Source organism: Eleutherodactylus coqui, chromosome 1 (genome assembly GCF_035609145.1).
Source record: "Eleutherodactylus coqui strain aEleCoq1 chromosome 1, aEleCoq1.hap1, whole genome shotgun sequence".
Taxonomy (NCBI): Eukaryota; Metazoa; Chordata; class Amphibia; order Anura; family Eleutherodactylidae; genus Eleutherodactylus; species Eleutherodactylus coqui.
In genome coordinates this window covers 411,742,902-411,755,420 of record NC_089837.1, presented here as the reverse complement: position 1 = coordinate 411,755,420, position 12,519 = coordinate 411,742,902, and the positions used below count along the sequence as shown (strand labels likewise).

At 42.1% G+C, this 12,519-nt stretch overlaps 1 protein-coding gene across 2 annotated transcripts in view; it reads left to right on the top strand.

The window, feature by feature from the left end:
• The window catches only part of SLAIN1 (SLAIN motif family member 1), a 46,023-nt gene that overhangs the window by 23,189 nt on the left and 10,315 nt on the right, over nt 1–12,519 (top strand). For both annotated transcript variants that reach the window (XM_066580805.1, XM_066580796.1), the window contains 2 exons: nt 614–967; nt 5,074–5,232. In XM_066580805.1, coding sequence (XP_066436902.1) covers nt 614–967; nt 5,074–5,232 — 513 coding nt within the window. The remainder of the gene's footprint in view (nt 1–613; nt 968–5,073; nt 5,233–12,519) is intronic.

Here is a 12,519-nt window from a genome sequence, read left to right as displayed (position 1 = left end):
GGACGACGTATATCGTCTCGGCGTGAAAACCGAGGCGATATATGTTCGTGCGAATCCAGCCTAATGCTTAAAGATTGGGTGTACCTGAGAGCACCATAGTCTATGCATCAATATACCGTAATCTACTTTAAAAATAACAAAAATAAATAAATTAGTGATTCATGGTTACAACCTTTATTTTAGCCTAGAGCTGTAGTAATAGTTAATCTATAACAGCTCAGTTGAGCGCCAGAAATGCAAAATTTAGTTATAAACTAAGGAACAGGAAAAAGTTAATAGGAGTTTTTAGTAACTTTTCTGATTTACTTTACTTTAATTATAGATGAATTTTATATGTAAAATTTATGTTAAAAGGTGAACATGCCGCGTTTTATGGCACCAAAAGTACTGTTAGAATTGGCATTTAGGCTAAATTAAAAGTGACCTGTGGCAGGATATCTAGGGGTAAAAGTCTACCATGCACTTAATGCAGTAATGCATTAGGTTTGCTGTTGTGTTGAATATAAAAGATCACAAATGTTCTCCCTGTTTTTAACTGCATGCAATCAGCCCAGTTTCCAGTTGAATTTTGGTGTAAAGCACCCTTTCCTAATAGTTCTTACCTTTATTGCAGGCCTTAGGCAAGATTTCGCATCTACCTCCACTTGTAGTTCAGTATCAAGACATCGCTCAAGCCTTTCTTTGTACTCTGGAAAGAAAGTGTCATGCGCTAGTAGTGATCAGGAGTCTGACCGTTACAGCGTTGACGATGAAGATGAAGAGTTTGATCTATTACCACCACCTCAACCAAGACTCAGCCGGTGCTCTCCTCTACAACGAGGCATTCCTCACTCGCAAACTTTCTCTAGTATTCGTGACTGTAGGAGAAGTCCCACTTCCCAGTACCTGAATTCTAATGGATTTCAGCAATACAGTTTTTCTTCTCAAGCTCAGACTCCAGAACAGCCACAAAATAGAACTACTGCAGGTAAAGGTTATTATAGCACAGTGATTTTACATAACGGTTTTAGTATGTTTAGTAGACTCAAACAGTTAGCTTATAGTGCAGGCATGCGAGTAAATGAAAGATACAATGGTGAAGCGAATATGTTGTTGTTAAGCTTGTGTTTAAATCCAATCAGGGATTTTGACAGATTCTACATTGATGTGATATTTAGTAGTCCACTTTGGATTGATGGAATTGGATACTGACTAATCTGATAGGATCAGACTGAGGGTAATTACATTCACAAAAGGAAATGGCTTTGAAGCAATCTTACTGCTTTTATATTTAAATGGAGGTGCTTTTTGAATATACTTTTTTTCACTATACACATACAATACTGTGCAAACGTTTTAGGCAGGTGTGGGGAAAATGCTGCAAAGTAAAAATGTTTTAAAAACTGAAATGGTAAAAGTTTTACTTTTGTCATTTCACAAAATGCAACATGATTGAACAAAAGAGGAATCTAAATCAAATCCATATTTAGTGTAACCAGCCAAGACCATATTAATTCTACTGCCGTGTTTCCCCAAAAATAAGACAGTGTCTTATATTAATTTTTGTTCAAAAAGGTTTAACGTTTTTACCTGTATAGCTGCCTGGACACTATTTAAATGGACTTTTTTAATTAACTGTTAGCAGGGCTTAATTTTGGAGTAGGGCTTATATTTCAAGCATCCTCAAAAAGCCTGAAAAATCATTTTGCATCCTCAAAAATTCTGGAAAATCATGCTATCTCTTATTTGTACGAAGTCAGGCATTTTATAGAATTCTAGTCAGGTGTGTGTGATTAACCAATGATGCCAAACAGATGATCATTTTCATATGAAACAGTCATTAACTGAAACAGGAACCGCTGTGTAGGAGCCTTAAAACTGGGTGAGGAACAGCCAAATACTGCTACTAAAGTGATGTGGTTTCATGTCAAAGGTCATACACCATGGCAAGACTGAGCACAGCAAACAAAACCCAAGGAAGTTTCACAGCATCAACAAGAAAATATTTCAAATCAGCCTGGGGTTTCAAGATGTGCTATTTAAGCTCTTTTGAAGGAACATAAAGAAACGGGCAATGTTGAGAACCGTAGATGTAGTGGTTGGCCAGCTTAGTGCAGCAGATAAAACACACATCATACTTCCCTTTGAAAACAGAAGATGTCCTGCAGTGCCATTGGCTAAGAACTGGCAGAAACCAGTGGGACCAGAAGTGGTCTTCATGGAAGAATTATTTCCAAAAAGCCACACCTTCAACGTAAACAAGGTCAAGCAAATCTACCATATATGAAAACATAGGAACTTGGGTGTAGAAAAATGTTCGAAGGGGCTCTGGACTGATGAGTCAAAATGTAAAATATTAGGCTGTAACAGAAGGCAGTTTATTCGCTGAAGGGGCTGGAGATTGGTAGAATGAGTGTCTGCAGGCAACAGTGAAGCACAGTGGATGTTCCTTTAAAGTTTGGAGCTGCATTTCAGCAAATAGAGTTTGGGTTGTGGTCAGGATTAATGGCGTCCTTTAATGCTGGTAGATACTAGTCCATCATACAGTACCATCTGGGAGGTGTCTGACTGTCTCTAAACTTATTCAGCAGTAGGACAACGACCCTAAATGATATGGCCCCAACAGGCCTCCTTATCTGAATATTATCGAGTCTGTCTGGGATTACATGAATAGACAGCAGGATTTGAGCAAGGATACATACATACATACGATCTGGGATTACTCCTCCATGATGTTTAAAATAACCTCCCTGCTGAGTTTCTGCAGAAAACCTGTGTACAAGTGTACCTAGATAAATTGATGCTGTTTTGAAGGCAAAAGATTGATCATACCAAATATCTAAATCACATCCATTTCTGTTGTTAGTTTATTTTTATCAATTAACAAAATGAAAAGTAAACAATTAACACTTCTATTTTTTTTAAAGGTTTAAACCTTAAAGAGGTTCTGTCATTAAAGAAAAAAAAAATCTATACTTGCCTATTCCTCCCCAGGCAGCCTTCTTACCAGATCTTCACCTCCACGATCTTCTCCTGGCTCCTGCAGTCCCCCGGGTCACCTCACTGCAAGATGCCCGAATTTTCTTCTTCCTGTGGCAATACGTACATTGCCGGCATTCGGTTTCCTGCAGAGCAATGTACCCAGTCACTAGTGACGTAGTGTTCATAGCCTAGTGGGGAATGCCGAATCCTTGGCAGCCTGCTTTAGTGCGACGTCTCACCAGTGTGTTTTATATATTGTAGGAAACTCTAGCGGCGAGATATATAGCGCACGCATGCTAAAGCTGGCAGCCGAGGTTTCGGCATTCCCTGGTAGGCAGTGAACGGTATGTTACTTGTAATGTTCAGGAAGTGAACTACAGCTAATGGATGCTCCAAAACTGGTAGAGAAGGATCCGGCCGGCTGGAGGTGATGTGACCCCGGGAACTGCAGGAGCTAGGAAAAGATCGAGGAGGTGAACATGTGGTAAGAAGGCTGCCCGGGGAGGAATAAGTAAGCATAGCTTTTCTTTTTTTTCAATGATAAAACCCACTTTAATTTGCAGCATTTTCCCAAACCTGCCTAAAACTTCTGCACAGTGCTGTTTATGCAGAAAAGACTCTCAGTGGAAGATCTTTAAATGGCAATGTATTGGAATCTCATTTGTGTTTCTTCCTGGGTATTTCCTATGGTAATAAATAAAACTCAGCAATCCAGGATGAGTAAACCATCTTTGGCTGGACAATCATATGCAGTTAGTATGTCGCTCTGGGAAGAGAGAACATTGAAACAATTAGCAGAAGCTTGGCAGAAAAGAACCATGACACCTGGATGAACTATGTGAACAATATTTGAGTTGCATTTGATTGGCTTTATATCTCCTCATTCATGCAAATGTTCACTGCAGTCTGCCACATACTTTACCTTTAGGATGCTTTTATATGGGACGACCTGTCAAACACAAGTGCCCGTCAGGGTATCCCAGCAATAATCGTTCCATCTTTGCTGAGTGACTGGAGGCGGAGCGGGATGGAGATCGTTCCGGAACACCCGCCTCTATTCACAGTAAAGAGGCAGATGAGTTACTGTGTTTACACAGGCAGATGTGTCATTCAGTTTTATGCATGCATCAACTGAACCGTGAACAAATTCTTGAGTGGTGTTCAGTCGGCGCATGTATTTAGGCCTCCCTTACACAGACGTTTTTGTACAGCGTTTAGCGCTGCGCTAAAAACTCTGTACACCACTCACATTCATTTCAATGGGGCTGTTCACACAAGTGTCAAAACGCTGCGCTTTTTGCCCGTTTTTAGCTGTGCGTCGCCCATTGAAATGAATGGGCAGTGGTTTCCGCACTGCTGAAACGTGGCACAACGTGGTATCACGTTTTTGGCAGCGCTAAACGCAAGCACTAGCTGCACTACCTGAAAAAAAAATCAGTACTCCCCTAGCTGTCACTCTCCGGGTCCCTGCCGCTGCTGTCCGGAGCTACGGGCAGGCTGCTGGCCACTTTTCAGCGCTGATGGGGCCTCTTTCGCTAGTGACTGGTTTGAAGACCCTCGCCCCACCTCCAGCAAGAGATTGCTCTGATTTGGCTGAGCCCACGCTAGAGGAGCCAATCAGAGCCAGTGCTCGATGAACCAAACACAGCCATTCAATGAATGGCTGTGATTGGCAAATCCAGCGCTACCTTTGATTGGCTGAACCCAGGGTTTAGGCAATCGGAGCAATCTCTTGCTGGAGGCGGGGTCTTCAAACCCCATTTCCAGCAAAAGATGCTCTATCAGTGCTGACAAGTGGCCAGCAGCCTGTCCGGAGCTTTGGAGAACAGCAGTAGGGACCCAGACATCACCAGCTAGGTGAGTATTGATTGATTTTTTTTTTCTAGCATCCTTGGCTGCGTTTTCAGTGGTACTGAAAACACAGCCCAAATACTGGTAAAATGCATGCCTTTCTGTAAACACCTGTGTGAGGGAGGCCTTAGACTGAATGATTTATTGGGCCATGTAAAACGTCCCTGAGCGTGCTGCGCTCCAATTGTTTATTTCAAGTACTGTTACAGTCATAATGTTCCTGTTTTATTTCACTTGCAATTCTTTTCTGTCTTCCCCTAGACAAATTGCGTAGAAGTATGCCTAACTTGGCTCGAATGGCCAGTACACCATCACCAACAACCCCCACTGTGGTTTCTCCAGTTACTGTACGCAATAGCCAAAGTTTTGATTCTAATCTACATGGTGCTGCAAATGGATTGTCCAGATTGCAGTCAAGTAGTAAGTATCTTCACATGTCTAGCCAAAATGTACTGAATGTTAGCATACATTTTAAAGTCCAGTGTTGGCAAACTATATGGCAGTATAGACTAACTAATATCAAAGTGCATAAAGTCATACAGTGTTGGCTTGGTCTTTCTTGCTTCTGTATGTAGAATTGAACTCTTTCTGTGTAGCTTCTACTGATTACAACAGAAGGCACACAGGGAGATCCAGGACAATGTACAAGGAAAGTGTGATTGCTCTCAAGAGAAACAAAGTAATCTTGTAGATATACCTTTTAATGGCTAACAAAAAGAGATGATGATACTGTAAGCTTTCGAAACTGCAGTGGATATAAAAAAAAATCTACACACTAAAATGCCATGTTTTAAACGTGTTAAAAAAAATCTGAAAAAAATTAATAATTTCAGATTCATTTCCACCTTCACTGTAACCCATTATCTGTACAATTCCTATGAAAAACAAGCTGAAATTTTTTAGGGTGGCAAAATTAAAAAAAACCCAATAAGAACCTAAAATAATGTGGTTGCATAAATATGCACACACTAAAACTAATGCTTTGTTGATGTACCCTTTGACGTTATGACAGCAATTTAGTCCTTTTGGGTTGGTGTCTATCAGCATGGCGCATCTTGACTTGGCAGTCTATGCCCACTCTTCCTTGTAAAGGTGATCCAAATCTGTCAGATTGCAAGGGCATCTCGTGTAGCGCCCTCTTAAGACCTACCCACAGATCTGCAATGGCATTCAGGTCTGGGCTCTGGCTGGGCCATTCCAAATGCGAATCTTCTTCTGGCAAAGCCATTCCCTTATTGATGTAGAGGTATGCTTTGGATTGTCGTGCTGAAAGGAGAAATTCCTTTTCCTCTTCAGCTTTTTAGCAGAGTCGAGAAGGTTTTGTGCCAAAATGGACTGATATTTGGAGCTATAATAATCTTTATTTGTATAGCGCCAACTTATTTTGCAGAGCTTTCAAACCATGAGGGAAACGCAAACAGTACAACAATTACATGTGCTATCCAAACGGGGTGGGGGTGATGCAGGAGGATGCGGGTGCAGGAGATGAAGCACGGGGGAGCACACAGAATATGACAAATTACATATAGTATTAATTTTTATTTATTTTTTTAAGCAAACTGGGTGGGGGTAAGACGGGGTAAAGGGACAGAAAATGTACAGAATAGGCAAAGTGGAAAATGTGGGGAGCCATAGGGAGTGGCAGGGGGCATGTTGTGGGGGATTAGATCAGGAGATTTGGTATGCTTCTTTGAGGAGGTGTGGTTTTAAGGCGCGTCTAAAGTTCCCTGTGCTGGGGGTTGTCCGTATGTTTTTGGGGTAGTGTGTTCCAGAGTACCAGTGCTGCTCTAGAGAGGTCCTGGAGGCAAGCATATTAGAGTGTGTTAGCAGAATGGAGAGCGTGCACTGGGTGATATATTGACAAGAGAGAAGCGAGGGGAGCTGTTCATAATTCTTTGTAACTTGACTAAAGCCCCAGTTGCAGCAGCAAAAAAACAGCCCAAAGCATAATGCTGCCTCCACCATGCTTCACTGAATGAATTATGCACCAAACATACCTATTGGGATTCTGGCCAAAACATTCAAACTTGGTCTCATGAGACAAGAACACGTTCTCCCACATACTTTTGGCAGACTTGATGTAGATTTTGGCAAAACATAGCTGGGCTTGGATGATTTTCTTTTTTAGAAAAGGTTTTTGTCTTGCCACCATACCCTACAGCTAAGACACATGAAGAATACAGGAGATGGTTGTCACATGCTCTACACAACCAGTACTTGCCAGAATTGCTGTAGCCCCTTTAATCTTGCTGTAGCAGCCTCCTGGACCAATTTTCTTCTTGTCTTTTCATCAATTTGTGAAGGATGTCCAGATCTTGGTAATGTCACTGTTGTGCCAAATTTAATCTACATCCTGATGACATCTTCACTTTGTTCCATGGTATATGTAATGCCTTGAAACATTTTTTGTTCTCCTTCTCTTGACTGATACCTTTCAACAGTTGGATCCCTTTGATGTGCTGTAAGCTCTTTATGGACCACGGCTTTTGCTGAAAAATGCAACTAAGAAAATGTCAGGAAAATCCTACTAGGAAAGCAGAACTTTTATATGGGAAAATCAGAATGGCTGTAAATAATGGCAGCCATGCACTGTGATTGACTAATTCTAAACACAATCACATCCCCAAATATAAGAGGGTGTTCACAGTTATGCAGCCGCATTAATTCAGTTTTATTTTTATTTTTCCACCCTATAAGATTCTAGTTTGTTTTTCAATGGAATTGTCAACTAAAAGTAGAAATAAGTCTCCTTTTTTGGGAAAAAAAAGTGAAATGAGGACTTGCTCGTTTATCAATTCTCTACACGGTTTAACCCTGCAGATGCTGCAACCATTGCTGACTGTGGTATGTAAATATTTCTATGGAAAAAAATTTAAAACCTTTTTCCTCTTACAGAAGGCTTTAAATATTTAAAAAATGAAAATTAAAAAAAAACTACACTTCATTCTATACAACACACTTGATAAGCTGCACCTAGGTTTTAGAGGAGGAAAATTGGAAAAAAATACTTTAGGTGTCAGCACAGGGCAATGGAGCAGCAGCAGTTCCCACCGGCGCTCTCCACCAATAGGCAGTATATACAGGCAGTGCTTGTGGTTACGGCGGGATGAAGGGAGGTAGCTTATTGGTGGAGGTGGGGAAGCGGCAGCAGTTCCACTGTGTATGCCATAAAAATAAATCATAAAAAACAGTAGTTAAATAGCTTTTTTTTGTTTGTTTGTTTTTTTCAATTGCCCCAAGCAAAAAAAAAAAAGGCATTCAATACATTATATGTACCCGAAATTGGTTTCTATAAAACTAGAACTTGTCCCGCAAAATAAAAAGGTGTCAAACAGCTACCTTGACAGGAAAAATAAATAAAAGCTTTATTACCACTGGAACATGATTTACTGGCTCTTAAGGCTATAATTGGTGTCACAAAGGGGTTAAAAATTCACTTGAAGGGGTTTTCTACTTAAATACTATTGATGATCTCTCATCAGGAAAGGTCATCAATAGTTGACCGGCTGGGCTCCGCTGCTAGGGACCCTGACCGATCAGCGGTGTGGGCTCATTGAAATCAATGGGAGCTGTGCCTGCAGTTACAAGTGCCGGTCACTGCATGGGAGGTCAGCGCGGAGACTTCCGTTCCAAATACACAGATGTCTGAGCAGAAACTTCCGCTGACTGCCCATATAGTGGCCAGCACTTGTAACTGCAGGCACGGCTCCCATTTACCCGGAGGAGGGAACTTAGGAAAAACAGCAGGCAAAGTCCAGCAGGGGGTGATGTCCAGATAAAAGTTCCAAATTTATTGTATTCTTTTAAAAGGTTATTCATACATAGAACATAGCCTGCAGCAGCTTCTGTGTTTGAGACAAATTCCTTAAACCCTTAAGGACCAGGCTGTTTTGTACCTAAAGGACCAGACACTTTTTAGGGATTTTACCCATGTGGGTAAAGTGCTGCTTGTCTAAGATGAAGTGCATGATGTCCATTTAGGATGTTTTCTTGCACTCAACCTCTCGTAGAATGTTTTAGACTCTGTACAAAAAGTCCCCTCATCTGAACAGTTCCTACGCAATCTCACCCACTCTCCATATGGAATATTGTTGACAAGATGAGATTGGAGCATCGAGTTATCTTTCATGCATGGTGCAGTGCTGATTTTTCCATCTAAACCTGTCAATTTTACATCTTAATAGGAAATCTCATTTCCTCCAAGAATCGGAGGTGTCAACAATATCCCGTACATATTCTGTGTTGTAGAAATAGCTTGTGTATATTTTACAAGAGGTTTTAAATTGTAATCCACCAATTCACCTAAATGCTCACCAAGTGAGACACTAGCTGCCAGAGTAGGCCTGAGAGGGGGAGGAAACACATTTTTGTGTAACTTTTAGTAAAGGGTGCAGCAATGGAGGAACTCCATTTTCTCCAAAAAGATATTCTGTCAGTTTTGCATCAGTTTTCCCCAAATGAACTTTTACACACAATGATTTATCATTCACACAAGCGAGCGGTGTCAGTTTGTTCATTCACTCGTGCAGCCTGTTTAACCAGGCAAATGAATCACTTGCTCATTAAATCGCTAAATCGTTCAGTCATTCACATTCTCTGTATAAGTGAATGAGAAGGATTGGTATTCAAGTCAAAATGTGTTTTTTATTAGAGACTTTTACAAAACTTACAACAAGGCTGCCATAGCCTGGAATTTGTGCAACATCAATACAAAAAGAACAATTCCAGAGGTAGGCTACACTGTAAGTAAACATTTTACTGCAGTCTCTAGGTTTTAGGTAATTAACACCTGACTGTTAACGCTAGGTCAACAGGTGGTGAAATGGCAGAGAAATTACTAAACCTTATTAACCCTTATGGGAGATATGCGAACCAGTCTCAATTCCTGTGGACTGATATTCCTGCCTGGAGGGAGATCTTTGCATAGGGGCAAGAACAAGAGAAGGCGTGGGTGGAAGGATTATTGGGGCAGTACTCGAGCCTCCAGGTACACTGGGGAAGAAACGAATGAGGGGGACCTATGTAGGAATAAGAGAAAGGAAGAGCAGTACAAGAGGGAAAAGGAAGAGAGGGGGAAGAAGGGAGAGAAAGAGAGATTGAGAAGTCGCCTCAGTCCGACTCTAGCAACACAGACTCTATTCTTCTATTAGTTGGATAAAACTCCATTTGTCAACCACTGGTCATAACTGGTAGACGTGCAAAATATAATCCAGACCTCCCATTTTGTATAAAGGCCATCTATTTATCATTGTTTTTAGTTCAGAATTCCTCCATATGGCTGATTTCATCCAGAGCTGTCGCCTAACTCATCTGGGTCGGAGAGGCCCGTGACTTCCAAAGCTGTGGAATCACCATCCTCATGGACAGGAGAAAGATTCTAAGGATGTATCTTTTAGGCTGGATTCACACAGGGCGGATTTGTTGCGGTTTTTCCGTTGTGGTTTTGCCGCAGAAGAACTGCTTCTGCGGCAAAACCGCTTCAAAGGTTATTTTTTTCTTGCGGAAAAATCCGCAAGCGTTTTTTCCGCAGCGCTTTTTTAGTTTTGCAGCGTATTTTGGTGCGAATTTTGCTGCGTCCATAGAGGTCTATGGACAAAAAAGCGCTGCGGAAAAGACAAAAGAATTGACATGCTGCGTCTTGAAAAACCACGCTGCAGTTGCATTTCCGCACTGCTGCTGTGCAGAGAAAATACGTCCTGTGAGAACAGCTTTTTGCCCAAACACATTTGTACTGCATTGCACTGCAAACGTAGCGGTTTTGCCGCAGTGCGGATATGCAACGGCAAACCGCAGCAAATCCGCCCTGTGTAAACCCAGGCTTGCTGGTCTTGATCAAGCCTTGAATAATTGACAAAAGGGACATCTCTGGAGTAACCGCTAATGAACCCTGTCTCTGGTATTGTACAAAGCTGATCTTTCCGACCACAGTCCAGCAATGAGTGGACAGGACCACCAAATATGTGTGAACGTGCTCAACCCTTCCGAACGCCTCCAGCGTCTGTCAGACAATACCAGATACATTCTCGCCAAGTGGGATGGAATGTGATCCCACCTAGTCAGGAGTTAATAGTTCAGCTCATGGTGTTTACCTGAAACTGATATTTTAGGAGTTATGGTTAGAGCTTTTCTCCAGTCATCATCTGACAGAGGCAGACTCTATTCCCTTTCCCAGTGATTCTTGAACCTCGGCTTGTGGCCAAGGAGGTGCAGGACGCCTAGAATACCATAAACTGCGGAGATCTTCCCCCTCGGGCCCTGACGTGCCAAGCATAAATTATTGAAGTGAATGGGACAGTTAATTGTGGTAGTGATCCCTGGGCTCAGATAACATGGTATAACTGTAAATATTGGAACCACGCACTCACTATGGGTCCGCCGTCACCTAGTAATGTAGCTAGTCGCCTGATGCCATCCTCCTGGACAAGATCTCGGACTCTAGGCATGTGAATTTCCATTCTGTCAAGAAGTAGCAATCTGAAGTCTCCCAGTGGGAAGTCTGGATTCCCCACCAATGGAGCCATGGTGCAGGGGGTAGTTATCATATTGCTCCTCTGTGCAGAGTCATCCCATATCCTCAGGATAGAGTTCAAGAAAGGCAAAACCCTCATGCACCGTCATCCCAACCCCCTCACCCCCCCTGAGCCAGAAGAGGCCCTGAGCTTGAACAGGAGCAGAATCTTGCTCTAGCTTGACCCATAATTTGGAGGCTCTCCTGTGTAAGAGATCTAGTACAGTCTTGCCGATTGCGGCCCTATAGTAGAGTAAAAAGTCCGGCAACCCAGCTTCCCCTTCCTTTTTTTTGTTGGGTGAGACGTTTATAGCTCAAATGTGATATGGACCCTCCCCAAATGAAATGTGTCACCGCTTTTCTTTGCCTAAGAAAAAAGGTCTGGGAAATCTGTATGGGTAGAATTTGGAAGAGGTACAGAAATTTAGGCAGGGAATTCATCTTATTGAATTGATTCTACCAAACCATGAGAACGTTAATGGTCACTATCTTTCTAGGTCTTTTACTAGGGTGACGTACATGGGTTTGTAATTTAGCTCAAATAGTTGCTCAGGATCTGGGGATAGTGTGACCCCCAAAGTATTTAATGTGGTCCTTGCGCCAATTTAGAGGAAAGAGTGGGTTTAAGCTGTGCGATATCAGAGGTTGGGAGGGTTAAATTCAGAATTTCTGATTTTTGTGTTTTTTTTAAGATTAATTTTAAAGTTGCTGACCTGACTGTATTTTTCGAACTCCTGTAGAATGGCACGTACGTCCTTACGTAGGTTTGTAATATATACCAGCTGGTCATCAGCAAACACAGCTATCTTGTGCTCTGTGTGAGATGCCGTGTAACCCAGAATCTACGGATTCGCCCTAGGGAGGAATTCCATGACAAGAACATACTGGGTTGGGGATAATGGACAGCCTTGCCCTGTTCCATTCTTGATATGAATTGTCTGGGAGAGTCTCCGTTTACTTGCACCTGAGCCGTGGGGTTATTATATAGTGCTGAGATCCAGTTCCGTGTTATGTCACCCAGGCCTATCTGCCACAGGGTATCCTCCATAAATGTCCAGCTAACCCGATCAAACGCCTTCTCGACATCGACCGAGAGACATAGGGGACTCTTAGTTGCTCATGCTCTGCCTATTAGGGATAGTGTCCTGATTGTGTTGTCTCTAGCCTCCCGTCCAAGGACAAACCCCACCTGGTCCCTG